At 36.9% G+C, this 14,571-nt stretch overlaps 3 protein-coding genes across 3 annotated transcripts; 1 reads left to right on the plus strand and 2 right to left on the minus strand.

Annotated features, from left to right (window-relative positions):
* Window positions 1-2,417: 2,417 nt before the first annotated feature.
* Window positions 2,418-5,975, minus strand: LOC134236712 (IgGFc-binding protein-like). Its single transcript, XM_062718898.1, has 5 exons — window positions 5,865-5,975; window positions 3,114-4,426; window positions 2,739-2,826; window positions 2,575-2,625; window positions 2,418-2,463 (listed from the first exon to the last, which is right to left on the minus strand). The coding sequence occupies exons 1-5, from the start codon at window positions 5,914-5,916 to the stop codon at window positions 2,444-2,446; spliced, it is 1,524 nt and encodes a 507-aa protein (XP_062574882.1). The 5' UTR covers window positions 5,917-5,975; the 3' UTR covers window positions 2,418-2,443.
* A 2,152-nt stretch (window positions 5,976-8,127) lies between these two features.
* Window positions 8,128-12,201, minus strand: LOC134236719 (uncharacterized). The gene is made up of 4 exons (XM_062718915.1): window positions 12,097-12,201; window positions 9,750-11,048; window positions 8,848-8,986; window positions 8,128-8,186 (listed from the first exon to the last, which is right to left on the minus strand). The coding sequence occupies exons 1-4, from the start codon at window positions 12,199-12,201 to the stop codon at window positions 8,128-8,130; spliced, it is 1,602 nt and encodes a 533-aa protein (XP_062574899.1).
* A 369-nt stretch (window positions 12,202-12,570) lies between these two features.
* On the plus strand, window positions 12,571-13,563 carry LOC134236720 (BTB/POZ domain-containing protein 6-like). Its single transcript, XM_062718916.1, has one exon. The coding sequence runs from the start codon at window positions 12,571-12,573 to the stop codon at window positions 13,561-13,563; it is 993 nt and encodes a 330-aa protein (XP_062574900.1).
* The last annotated feature ends 1,008 nt before the right edge of the window (window positions 13,564-14,571 follow it).

Here is a 14,571-nt window from a genome sequence, read left to right on the forward strand (position 1 = left end):
ACAATGAAAGAAAAAAGATTGTAACAACATTATTACAACTCAAAAATTGTCAAAAAGAATCAACTTATGTATAATTTTGAAAACCTTTTCAGTAAAGGGGTTTGTATTGTTCAGTTTAATTATAGAAATTTAATTTAGATTTCTATAATTACACTCAATAATACAGACTATTTTTCTTAAAAGGTTTTAAATTTACTAGGAGATATTAAATGCAAAATTTACAATACATTCTCAGAAGTAAATTCAAAAGTTACAACAGGATACTTCCTTGAGATAACTAGGGAAGTTTTATGTTAAGATAATTTTTATTTTAAGTTTACTGGCGACTTACTTATTTGGCATAATATATGAATAACATGTCTTTTTAATCAGCATTTTTGATGTTCTTAGGTTGCCACAGTATCATGAGTCTGTAGATTGTTAATACATCTATGTGGTTGTGGTTTTTCACAAAATTCTTTTTATTAGATGTTTCTGTTGGCTCTTATATGTTTTATTCGTAAAATAAGAATACAGTCATATTTAAAGATCCAATTGTTTTCCAAGTATTGTCGTATGATTTAGTTCCTATTGAGATCTTATATTAATTTTTTCTTGTTGATATTCTAGCACAAACGACGTCATTTTGGACAATAGGTCCATTCTGTGTTTTCATGGAGATCTTGCAATGGAACCGTGTAGATTTTTGTTATTGATGTAAATAAAATGTGTAAAAAATAAACTAGACCGACTTTCTTAATTTTATAGAAGGGAATTTTCATCTAAAAGTTACCGGTAATTCTCAGAGTCTCAATCCTGCCTCTTTTTCCTTCTTCCTCGTCTCCGCCCCCTTCATCTGTCCCTTACAAAGCTGTCTTTGAAAGACCTTTTAAGCGGTAAGTGTGTTCGTACTTAACCACAGTTAGGTGGCCATCGTGGGATCCTACAGTCCTACCGGTATTCAGAGACTTTCCTGCGGTCATCTTCGTTGGCCACATGGTCTGTGCAAGGGATACTCAGCATCTTCCTTTAGCATCTTAATCTGGTTCTCATAATCCTCTTTTCTAGCTTTGCAATAATTATACAGGTTTCTCTTGCACATAGAAAGACCAGTATAGCAAGGGAGCACATTCGTTAGTTGGACTTCAAACGCAGAGTAATATTCCTGTCTCTCCAGATGTTTGTAGTTTTGCTAGCTAATACCGCAGTTATTTGTGCAATCCTTAACATAACTCCTGGTTTAGAATAGTTACCTTCATCTGATATGATGAAATCGAGTACTTTAATGTTTTCATTGTTTCCAGACATATGTTGCACGCACCATGATTTTTGAGGTGATTCCCTGGATGTTGTTGGTCATCGGCTTTGTTTTTTTTTCTGCACTGAACCTTTGCCATAAGCAGAGGCCACTTGGTTAAAGCGTTTTACCAAGCAATTCAGCTCATCCTCCTACACTGCGAGGCCATCTACTAGTATGTCATCAGCGAATCGAATCTTTTCCGATAGAGACTGTGCCTTTGTGATCATGGAGAGCATCTTCCATATTTTTATCAAGAAAGATATCAAAAAGGGTTGGAGGAACCAGGCAACCCTGGCATACTCCTACTGTTGTGTGGAACCAGTCAGGAATGCTGTTTTTCCAGAGAACTGCACTTCTCCCTAATATATAGCTCTTCGACTGCTCAGACTAGGTTGGCATTGCTGTTACATTTCTTCATGATGGTCCATGAAGCAGTCACACTTTGTCGAAGGTTTTCTTCAAATCAATGAACACATGATAAAGGGTTTGCTGGTGCTGGATGCATCTCTCGAAGATGATTTGTAGATTATATAATAGTTGATTAAACATTTACTTCTTCCTTCTTCCTGTTTAAAAGTCTGCTTATTCTTCAGCATTGATGATTTTTACTTCAGTCCATTTCATAGGATCTTCAGCATCACGTTTCTTGGATGAAATTAGATGACATAGACATGTTTGTAATTGTTTTCTGAATTTAAACATGCATATAACCTTGATGTCACACCCGCTATGAACCCTTTGTATTGATCAAGTATTCATGGCGTTATCTTTGTTGAGTTAGAACCCTCCCCCCCCAAAAAAATAACCAAGGTGTATCTCAGTAATTCATGCTCAGTTTTTAAATCACACTGAAAAGAAGACTGCAAAACTTATAATTTTTCCTTATAATATTTACCTCTTGCGTTGAGAAAAAGATTGATTGATTGTTTATTGTTTGACGTCCTTCTCGATAATTTTTCACTCATATGGAGACGTCACCACTTGCCGGTGGAGAGCTGCAAATTTTGTCCTATACTCGGCACTCAGGGCCATTGAGCAAGGAGAAAAAGATTTAAAAAAAATCAATAATCCATTTTATTTACACAATCGGTATACCACAACTATTAAGACTAAAACTAGAAAAAAGTTTAGTGTACTAGTATTTGTTTTATTGATATAAAAACTTCACTTCCTTCCAATAACAACTGAAAAGAAAAAAAATTCCACTCTTAAACATGAAAAATAGTAATAAAGAGGCAAGGATAGATATTCTACAATTGATAATAAATCGAAAAAGGGAAGCAAAGACTACTCACTCAGTGGCGCTCCACTGCAATCTTCGTCTATCCTTCCATCGGCATCATCGTCTTAAACAAAATAAAACAAAATAAAATGCTCAATAATATTACACCGAAACAATGTACTGAAAGTAATGTTTCAGATACTTATTAATAATGATACACTGTTGATCTCGATTTACCTTTTCCATTGCAGTCCTCTTCATCTACCTCGCCGTCACAATCGTTATCGATTTCATCGCCCGGAGACATCGCCTTCGCGTTGCATCCCTTCAAAAAAATAAAACGTACAGTCGTGTATTCTTGAAACATGTACATGTAATGTGACAATAATACTTATCTTGAGAATTGTTATCATTATTGCCATAGATATGAAGCTGATCTATAACTTTACTTGGGTTTCAAACTTAAGGAAAGGATAAATTATAAAATTAACATTCTTGCCTCTATATCTTTGAACTTCATGTACTTGAATAAACATTGGCTAATGCTTATATAAAATACGTTTTGTCACTATTTTTACAGTGATTAAACATGATTTTTTGGAATAAACTCACAGAATTAACAGGTTGTGTAAGCAGGCCGATTGGAAATCCATAGGACTCGATTTTGGCTTTTCCGAACACGAGCCCACCAATAACCGTGTTCGGGTTGTTGTGCGTGACGGTATGGGTGCCAACGGATATTTTCACGTATCCCGCCGCTAGATTGGTGCCGGGAATGTGAACGTACGTTTGATTTTGTGGCAGGGGTTTCCCGTCTAGAATCAGACCTGCAGTCTGACTGGAGTCTATCACAAACATGAAATAGTTCTGATATTCGCCTTTGGAGTATTGGGGAGTGGCAAAAGTATAATCTGCAGCATATTGTTCAATGGGAGGAATTGTAATCATGCTGGGATCTGCAGCATCTACATGATTGTGACCTTTATCCTGTGTTGCCGAAAACTGATACAAAGCAATTGGATTATTAGACACTACATGGGCGTATAGTGCCGAGCTATAATTCTTCTGTCTGAACCCCCCAGCATGACGTATGTTAAAATGGTCCGTAAAGTTTGTACCATTTATGACTCCTGTTACTCTTATATGCGTTTGGTCTTGGCTGGCGACAAATCTGAAAATATCACCCACATTTCTCTCCGGGATAGGCACTGTAGCGAAGTTTTTACCCCAAGCTTGTACTGGAAGCAACATTTCCGTCAAATGGTCACGTGAGTTAGCGATGGTACCAGGAAGAGCCACAACAGCTTTCTTGTTACCACTGATGACGCCCACAGCTTTGTCTGATATGACGTGAGAACCTGTGAGGTCACCAACAGAAGTGATCTGGAGGGTGCTATAGCGATTTAGTGTTGTGTTAATCCAGTCGCCCCCATGATAGACGTGGTTACGGAAAGTAACACTGACGTTGGGATGGTTAGCCAACTGGATATAAACATGACTGTGGTCATGGACTCCGATCACTGCAAACTCACAGTAGTAATAGGACGGGGAGTAGGAGATGGTGTAGTATTCTTTTCCCAGGACATCAGTAGGCAGTGCCAAGTAGGCATCGTCCGACCAGACTTCGCGGTTTACTCCGTATGCCACGACTTCCTCATCCGCCGAAATCAAAATCCCTTTTGTGCTTAGTTCGGTTTGGTTCAATCGGAAGGCCTGATCTACAACCACTCGGTGAACAATTCCACGAGAGACGACAAACTGTTCGCTGATTCGTGGATTGGTTGATCCCGGTGACGTCACGTTGACGTGTACTGGTTTGGTGCTTGATGTCGTAATAAAGATTTCAGGATTGATGTCTGTATTCTGTAAAATCTGATTGTCCATGAAAGTAACTATGAATTGCTTTCCCTTGCTGTCCAATGCTCCTGGAAATATTTACAGAACATGCATATATGTTAATGCAGATCTGACACGTTTGGAATTAGAATTTCATAATATTTCTTTTCTTTCTCCAGATAATAAACAAAACATGCCATAAGTCATAACTAAAATGGAAAATATTACAAAAGATATCAATTTTCCTGGTAAATGCAACCAAATCCAGTTTGGTGGCCCTTTAAGCAAGAACCCATCTTAATATCCAACTTTGTAAAAACTTTTTATTTTAAAAATGCTTTAAGTCAAACGCCAAATACAATAACCAAAGAGACAATTTAGGTATGGCTGTATGCTATCAGGTTTATTAATCCACCCCTTCTTATGTTTGACATTCCTTGGAAAATAAATTTTATATGACCATCACAAGTGTCCGATAAAAGATGCGTATATTATATAAGTTGTGTTCTTTATTCCACTCGTTTGGAACATCAAATTGACATTATTTAAATTACAAAGATTTAGAAATATCAATTGTAATGTATGTCCCGGGTTTATGATATAGACCAATTTAATATTTCAGGGGAGGAAAATTTTATCGATGCTTTCCCCCCAAGGTTTACAAAAAAGTAAGGATATAAAACAATTGCAATGTATGTCCCGGCTTTATGATATAAACCAATTTAGTATTTTTGGGAATGAAAATTTTATAAACCTGTGGCATGATATTAAGTCTTCTCTAAAGAAAATGAAAGGAAAATGAAAGGAAAATGCTCCCCCCCCCCCCAAATGTTTACTAAAAATTACGGACAGATGATAAAACAATTTTTTTGACGAAATTCTGTGTAGCGGTTAAAGAGGAGTTGCGCTGACAAACTGTTCATCTCTATATTCAAGGTATGACTAAACATCTAAGATGAAAAGTACCGAAATTCCCAGGAAAAAATAAAGGAATCGGAATTTCCTTGTACATTTTGTGTCCTAAATATGTGCAAAGTTTGACCGAATTCTGTGCAGCGGCTTATGAGGAGTTGCTCTGACAAACTGTTTATCTCTTTATTCAAGATATGGCCAAAAATCTAAGTTGAAAAGTGCAGACATTCCCGGAAAAAATAAAGGAATCGTAATTTCTTGGTAATATGCACATCTACACATTTTGTCCTAAATATCTGCAAATTTTGACGAAATTCTGCGCAGCGGTTTATGAGTTGTTCTGACAAAAAAAAATAGGACTGATGGACGGGTCAAAAACATTATTCCTCCAGCAACTTGTTTGGGGTATAAAAATTGTTTGTATCATTTGTCTTAACTCGAGAGAAATGTTGTCTGTACGCCCCTTTATGCATAGTTCAAAGATAAGAGAATTCGATTTCACCTGAACAGCTTTAATTCTGGATCAGTGAGAAACATGCTATTTAATATTCAAACACCCTTTCATTGTATAGAAGTAACTTGTTACTTCCTTTTGAATTGTTTAATGTATCTCACCTTTAACAAAGGGGAGCACCAAGAGGAGAAAAATCCACATCCGGTTCGCCATGCTTGTAGAATGGTTTTGTCATTCAACATTCGAAAAAGAGTTATCTATATAAATATTATGAGAGATAACCTCTATCTTATTCCTGGGGTCATTATGTGGGGATCTATAGTACTAGAATGTTAGGAGTACTTTTGATTTTAGCAGAATAAGAAGATTTCTTGATAAGCTGTAGCAACACTCCTACCGCATGTAGAAAGTACACCTACCACATTGTAAAAGTTGCAAACGTCTATTGAAATACATGTACAATAAGTCATTTTCAATTCAGTCTAATTATACAATGTATACTAGTACACGGCGAAAATTTACTCACACGTTTTACTCATTAGCAAATTTGCTCTTGTGTACAAAAGCAAAAAAATTGCTTTGCGTTCATTATGCACTGTAAATATATCATAACATAATTTCAAAATGATGTTTATTTAAATGGATGCAACGAGGAATGTTTTTGTCTCACAGAGAAAGTATCCGTGCTTTAATAACATTTATTGGAATACCAGCCGGGTGCTTCCGTAAAACAAAAAAAAACGTCAAGAAGAACCAAACATCAACTGCCTGATTGCCAAAAGATGGCTTACAGAAATTTAAAATAGATTTCTTTTAGAAAATACTAGGAAATTTTCCTCTTGATCTGTTAACAGCTCCATGAACAAGTGTCACCATCACGCATCATAGGTGATAAAATACTCGGTCTTCAAAAGAAAATGGCTATTGTAATTTACTGGGTTGCATCTTGCAAAGAATGTAGAATTGTAGGAAATCTTTGGGTTGAAAAATCGACTATGTGCAAGTGTTTCCATGATGTTTCGGAAGCTAATATTGATAATCTCAATGAATACACTTTGAATGAACTTTTGAGGGAGATGAATTGAAAGAAGTGATCAGAGACTACAGAAAAACAAATGAGGCTTTCCAAACTGTGGTGTAGCGATAGATGGAACCCACATTCGTTGATCAAGCTTGTCTTTTGAATATCTGACTTCTCAAACCTTATACTTATAGAGCCAATCTAACCTACTAACAGGTACATCAGAGTGAAGATTGCCATAGAAAATACATTCGGGCGTTTTAAAAGAAGATGACATTGTCTTAAGAGATTGGATGTCAACGTTGAATTTGCCTGCACACTTCAATATTAAAGCCCCCAACAGATGGATTGATTGATTGTTTAACGTCCCTCTCGAGAATTTTTCACTCATATGGAGACGTCACCGTATGCCGGTGAAGGGTTTCAAATTTAGACCTATACTCGGCACTCAGGGCCATTGAGCAGTGAGGGTTCTTTATCGTGCCAACGCCTACCGTGACACGGGACCTACGTTTTTAAGGTCATATCCGAAAGACCCATGTCTTTCACTTCTAGTGCCGAGCTCTTGACAAAGGAACAGTCACTACCTATATGTTTACGTCTTAGGTTTGACGCGGCGCCGGGAACGAATCGAACCCGGGCCTCCCGGTCACGAAGCAAGCGCTCTACCACTAGGCTACCGTGACCATCTGATGGAACTCACTGTCATTTGCCCACCTCCGCCAATGTGGTTGTATAAATACTATACATGTATTAGGAGTTTTATGAAGAGACTTACTTTTACATTCGACAGCTGACTTTTACATTTAAGTAATTGGAGTTGGTCTCTGTTTAAATTGTAAAAGTCAGACGTCGATTGTTTCCCTAGTCTGCTGAACTGCCCAGAGGTGTTAGCAAAATCCACAACGCTTTCAGATGGGACTTTTGTACAAAATTGGAAGCTAATACATTCTCACAACCCATGCGCATATTGTTTGGCTAGGCAGAATCTTTACATGCATACTTTTCTCATGCGACAGTCCCCTCCTTCGAAGTTGAAACTCCCTGTGATATACATGTATAACCGAAACCCTATATGTGCAGCTTTGAATATGTAAATTTCAAAGCTTAATTTTTAGTAGTATTACACTAAAATGAGTAAATATTCCACATTCTAATAGTAAAAATCATAATCAAAATTGAAAACAAAACAGAATAAATTTCCCAAAATTTTTCCTTTAAAAGTTTGAGTTCATAAATAATACAAAAAATCCACTGAATTGGTACTATTAGTTGTTCAGTTTTACTTCCTTCCAATAACTGCTGAAAAAGAGGAAAAAATATTTTTAAATTTAACAAAAAATAAATAAGTACAATTTGTGTGAAGTTAGCATATTAACTAATTTAGCTTCAGAATACCAATTCTACTTACTTAGTTCAGTACCGCTACAGTCTTCGTCTATCCTTCCGTCTCCATCGTTATCTGTAAATCCAAAAATCAGAAATAAATACTAACTGTTCACATGAAGACCTCTCTAGACTGAATGCAGCAAACACAGAAAAGTCTAGAATCGTTATGACGTCATTAGCACATCACCACAAATAACATTAAAGATCCATATGTATATTGCGATAAAAAAACGTGTAAATCCCGCAAAACTAGTAGATCTTTAGAACGAACGAATGAACATAATAGTAACGATGATTAGAAATTTCGAGAGAAAGGGAAATCAAAATGAACATTCTAAAAAAATTTTTTATAACAACTCTCATATGTAAAGAAATTCAAGCTACTATGAACCACAGATATGAGTAAAAGGTAGAATAACTAAATGCTTTGGTTGATTATTGTATACAGAGGGGGTCTTTAAAACTTCGTATTGGCTTTGAAGACCAGTCTTTCGGATGGGACCGTAAAACCAAGGCCCTGCATGTGTTGTAGTATGGCACAAAAAATATTCTTCTCTACCGATCAATAGTCCTTAATATCGAGTACAAGTCTTAAATTACCATCTCTCCACCAGCGAATTATTGAATAGTGGCGCCTTTGTATGAGTGAAATATTCTCGAAGAAACGTTAAACAAACAAACGGAAAATCAACTCATTATGCAAAACATTTAAACAAACTGACGCCAGTCGTTACCTTGTCCGTCGCAATCCTCTTCGTCCAATCTCCCGTCGCAATCGTTGTCTATTTCATCGCCTTTCTTCATCGGTGGTGCGTCACATACTGGGGCTTCACTTGTGGTCGGAGCAGACGGTGAGCTCGTGACTTGAGGATGCTGAGAAATTAAACAAAATAAAATTACACAAATCATAACATAAATTGGAAATTTCAAATATTACAACAGTTTACAACTATGCAAAAATATCTATCTTTTAATAAAGTACAATTCTCAGTCATCTTAGGTTTTCAGTAAGGCGTTGGATTCTCGACATCAAATAGCTTCTGGAATTTACACAGCCTTTCTTTCATTCACTGTTGAAATATACATGGAAAGGAAATTCGAGCGAATGTCATCGAGTGTAGCAGTGATCCAATGACAGCGTTTCGTGCGGCAAAGAGGTGGGGCTTAAGTTATCTCATGATTGTCAACAAGAGTCTAAAGTTCCTGTCAGATGTTATTGATTTTTTTAACCAATGATAATCTATGTCGCCATTTGAAAAACGCTAATTACGTAGCCGAAAATACCACGCCTACTGAAAGTCCAAGGATGACTGAATATTGTACTACTTTCCATAACAGAGAATCTTTGCATTAAATTTAAGAGAATTTTTGTGATTTGTTGTATAATGGCACAGTGATTTTGATCTTCTCAAATACTTAAATGTCGGTCAAGTTCTAAAACAATCTTTGAACAAGCACAACTATATTACAATCTTGCAGTCAACGATAAAATCAACTTTTGAAACAGGCTTGAAATAAGGTAATCAAAGTATAAATGGATAAAAAAGATATATTTAAAGGTGACTGATTCAACAACGCTTGAATTTACAGTGCAGGACGCCTTCTGTTTAGAGCAAATTGATCAGAAACAACTCACATGAACAGGATTGATGGGATTGACTAGGAATCCTATTGGAAATCCGTACGATTCCACATGAGCTCTGCCAAATAGGATTCCTCCTATTGTGACGTTGGGGCTTGTGTGTGTGACGGTGTGGGTTCCTACCGTTATATTAACGTACCCTCCTACAAGGTGCGCGCCGGGTATATGCACGTACTTCTGATGGTTTGGCAGTGGTTTTCCATCTAGAAGAAGGCCACCCTTTTGATGACTGTCGATTATAAACATAAACTGATTTAGGTATTGGCCTTTTGAATACTCCGGAGTTGTAAATGTATAATCTGTGCCGTACTGCTCAATGGGAGGCACCGTGATCATTGAGGGGTCGATATCTTCATGATGGTAGGCCTGGGTTCTGGAAAACTGAAATAAGGCGATTGGTTCACTGGCCACTACATGGGAGTACAGGAAGGAACTATAGACTTTTTGCACAAAGTCTCCGGCATGAGGAATGGTAAAGTTGTCAGTGAAGAGTGTTCCGTTAATTTTACCTTTCACCGATACTTTTGTGTTGTCTTTGCTTGCCACAAATCGAAACTCATCACCAACCGATCTCGCTGGGATGGGTACCGTTGCAAAATTTTTGCCCCATGACTGTACTGGCATCAACATTTCTGTTAGATGATCACGTGACCCACCCGTGTTACCAACTATGGTTTTCTTGTTACCACTGATGACTCCGACAGGAAGACTTGAAATCACGTGACTTCCTGTTAGATCACCAACGGAGCTTACTTGAAAGGTTTGGTATTTGTTCATAGTAACGTTTATCCAATCATTTTTGTGATACACGTGATTGTTGTACGTCACTTGAACTCCGTCTCGGTTCGGAAGCTGTATGGACACGTGTGTGTTGTCATTTCCAGAGATAACTGCAAACACGCAATAGTAGTAGGCCGGTGCGTATGAGATGGTGTAATACTCTGTACCTAATACGTCTGTTGGTAAGGCTAGGTAGGCGTCATCTGATGCCGTCTCTCTGTTGACGCCGTAGACAACTATCTCATCATCAGTTGTTATTTTGATGGCTTTGTTGACCAGTTCGGTATGGTTCAAACGAAAATGAGGATCGACTTCCACCTTGTGGACAACACCGCGGGTCACAACAAAGGACATGTGGATTCTAGGATTTGTGGAGCCTGGGGAATTGACGTGAACATGGACTGGGTGATTACTGGCGGTAGTAATAAATAGTTCTGGACTGATGTCAAGTTTTGGATTGTGAAAGTTGTCCAAAAACGCAACAATGAATTTTGTTCCCGTTATCCAATGCAGCTTAAAGATAAAAAAATTTATTGAAGACAGGACAGGATTTGTTGGTGTACATTGTAAAAAATAAGAATCTGTACATAACTCACAGTACACCAAAGGAAGGAAAAATAGTCCAATACACAAAATGGACTTCATTTTGTATACAACTGGAGATAAGACTGACAAGTTTCGAGACGGATTACCTAATTATATAACGTACATTTATACGTGGGCCTACATGTACGTGAATGATGGTCAGATGTTCAATGCTTACTTGGAAAAGAGGGGTCAGAAAATAGGCCAATTTTCGATTTTTTTTTTTTTTTATTATTTTTTTTTTAATGATCTATGATCACATTCGTCTTGAATTTTTTTATCACAGAAAGTCGCAGACTTAGATACAATGTCTGTACTAATAATTTTTCTGGTATATGAATTTCCACCCCCAACATTCCGCCTCCAACTTGGCTCATGCGGTGCATAAAATATCCTTCAACTTTCCGGAATATCGAGTTATCTCTCCTTTGAGTGATAAAGTAATTTGGTTTGTGAAAAAAAGTTTGTTGCAGATATTAATCTTGGGAAAGAGGGGACAAATAATACATTGAGAATTCTACTATTCAATCAAATTTTCACCGCCATTTAATTTTTTTCATCCCTAAATTGCGGATAAAATTTAAAAGACATTCCACAAATGGGGATATAAATGTCATTCTTTAAATCTAATTACCGGTAATGCGAACAGTAATATTTCTCTTTCATATATAGAGAGGAAAGACATGGATCGCTACATTTGACAAAATCTTATGTTATTATTCCTAATGTCAGTGTATTGTTTTACTTTCAATCTGGTCTGGGAAATCAGGAAAACTAGGTAAAGCTTTTCAGTGGACAATTTATTTCATATTTGTAAATTGATGAAATATCTGTGTAATAACCCTTTAAAAAAATTAAGATTTTTAAAAATTTTATTATGAAAATGTTTAGTTTTGATGGCGGTTGACGGTTCTCAGAGAAACGAAGACTGGCAATCCTTCCGATCTGTTACCGACTGCAATAAGTACATGCTGACCAATGAAATTAATTGTGACATCACTTTCTTGATCGGAAGAGAGCGACAGCGCATGTCCGCCCATAAATATGTTCTTGCGAGTCGAAGCTCTGTCTTTTTTGCCATGTTTTACGGTCCTGTGGCTGAAACAAATACTGAAATTGCGATTCCTGATTTGAAACCAAACATTTTTGCCTCTCTCCTGCGGTAGGCTAGTATACACAACCTAAAGTAATATGATAAAATAAAAATTAATATTCTGAGCACTAAATACGAGTAGTATGGAAAAGAAAATTTTTGAGTTCTTGAAATTTAGTTACCACAAATCCTGTATTTATCATTTAATTTTTTTCACATTCCTCGTTCTCTTTCAGTTTTCTGTATTATGAAGATTTGACTGTTCAAACGAATAATGCTCCAGATTTGCTTTACGCAGCAAACAAATATGGTCTGATGAAAATTGTGAAAAAATGCAAAAAGATTCTGGAAGAGACAATGTCGGTCTCCAATGTCTGCAGTATCATGGAAAGTGCTCACACTTTTAACGACGCAGAACTACTCCGGAAGTGTCGAGAATTTTTCTATAAAGAGTCCGTGAAATGTATCCAATCAGAATCCTTTTTAGATCTCTGTGCAGAATGTATAGATAACATCATTTCCTCTGACGAACTTACCGTAGAGGAGTACTTGATTTTAGAGAGGGTTCTTGAGTGGGCAGATGCTGAGTGTGTTCGGAAAGACAAAGATTTAAATGATGCCAACAGACGACAGGCCCTCGGTAAAATCTTGAATCACATCAGGTTCCCTATCATGGATTCAAAATATTTTGCCGAAAATGTAGCTTGTCGTGAAATACTGTCAAAATCGGAAAGGCTTGCTATTTTCACTTTTATATGCAGCGGTCATAAATCTCAGACTGATTGTAATTTTAAGACATCCAAACGGAGAGGAAGATATGCGAGATCTAGTTCTTCGAGGCAAAATGCCCACATGTCACAAAGTAACAGACAAAGAGTGGCGATGCGATTTGCGCGCGAAGGACACGTTTCACTTAGGAACGAAAATCTTTGGTATGTGGGACAGAAATCCGATAAAATTGACTTTACGTCTTCCAAGACAATATATATTCATGGAATCGTGATGTACGGCTGTGGAATTGAGGGGACAGAGTACAGCGTGAATGCCTCCATCCTTAGAACTGGTTTACCATTTCTTTCCAATGAACTTTCCCACGTGAGCACAACGGTTCCTGTGAGAGTACCATATAAAACCTTCAACGTATTCTTTCCGGAACCTGTGCACATTTCACCGAATATAAAGTACACGATATCTGTGACCATGCAGGGTCCACGAAGCTACTGGGGAGAAGGAGGTGAGGAATCCGTAACTAGTGACGGTGTTCAGTTCGACTTTCACAAATCGTCAGGGGAGGCAAATGGAACAGATGTGGATCACGGTCAAATTCCTGGACTTATATTCATTAAATAGATCTGAATTTGCTTGCGTCTATAAGCTACTTATTTTTATTTTTACACTCTCATTGGGTGACTATGGATATCTAAGTGTACAATGAAGGTACATTATTAGTTCTTTACTGGAAGGGACCATAGGTTTCCCCCTCGTCCTTCCTTCCATCTATCTGTATGTTCTTTATCGAACTAACGAGAAACTAAGGCTTATTATTAATTAATCTCTTTTTTTAAATTTGCAGTTTTGCCCAGGACTAGGTGTATTTTGCCTAATCTGACGCTAAATATAACCAGGTATCTCGAAATAATTTGAAATCTAATCGTTTGTTAATGTAATGAAATTTGTGTTCTAACTGTAATGCTTGCTGGTCTGTTATTACGCCTATACAGAATATTTCTTTGCATGTCGATTTAAAACTTACAGTCAAAACTATCTCGAACTCGACAGGACCTTGGAAAACTTCGGGATGTCGAGAGTCAAATACAACAAATGATTAGGACCTCCATTTCACTGCGACATATCCATGGTACACGATGTATCGGTGACTGAGATACCGAAGTTTTACTGTACAATAACAAATGAAATTATGACCTGTCAAATTTTTTCTTTCTGAATTTATACTCGTTTAGTTCTAGCCTTGTTTCAGTTATGGAAACAATTACTATATATTGAGATGTTTACCATTCTTACTCTGAATTTTTTTTATAAATATGGACATTTAAGTATAACTTGGATTTATAGTATTCGTTTGAACGGCGGGTTGTGTACAGCTTTTGGCGGGAGTGTGAAATGGAGTATTTGCTGTTCCGATTTTATTTCAGGTTGTGGATCGAATGGCGATCAGAAATGATTTTGTCTATAGTTTAGAATGTCAAGTTATTTACAGAGTGTATCATTCATTATATAACAAAGTTTTGTTCATCATCAAAACATATTGATTGCAGTGATACATATCCGAGTATGACATTGCTATTAAACATTAAAAAAAAACATCACCAATGTTTTTGTTGTTTATCAAGACATTTT

The sequence above is a fragment of the Saccostrea cucullata genome, unplaced genomic scaffold (assembly GCF_032062105.1).
Source record: "Saccostrea cucullata isolate Sc308-1 unplaced genomic scaffold, CSIRO_AGI_Scuc_v1 ctg122, whole genome shotgun sequence".
Taxonomy (NCBI): domain Eukaryota; kingdom Metazoa; phylum Mollusca; class Bivalvia; order Ostreida; family Ostreidae; genus Saccostrea; species Saccostrea cuccullata.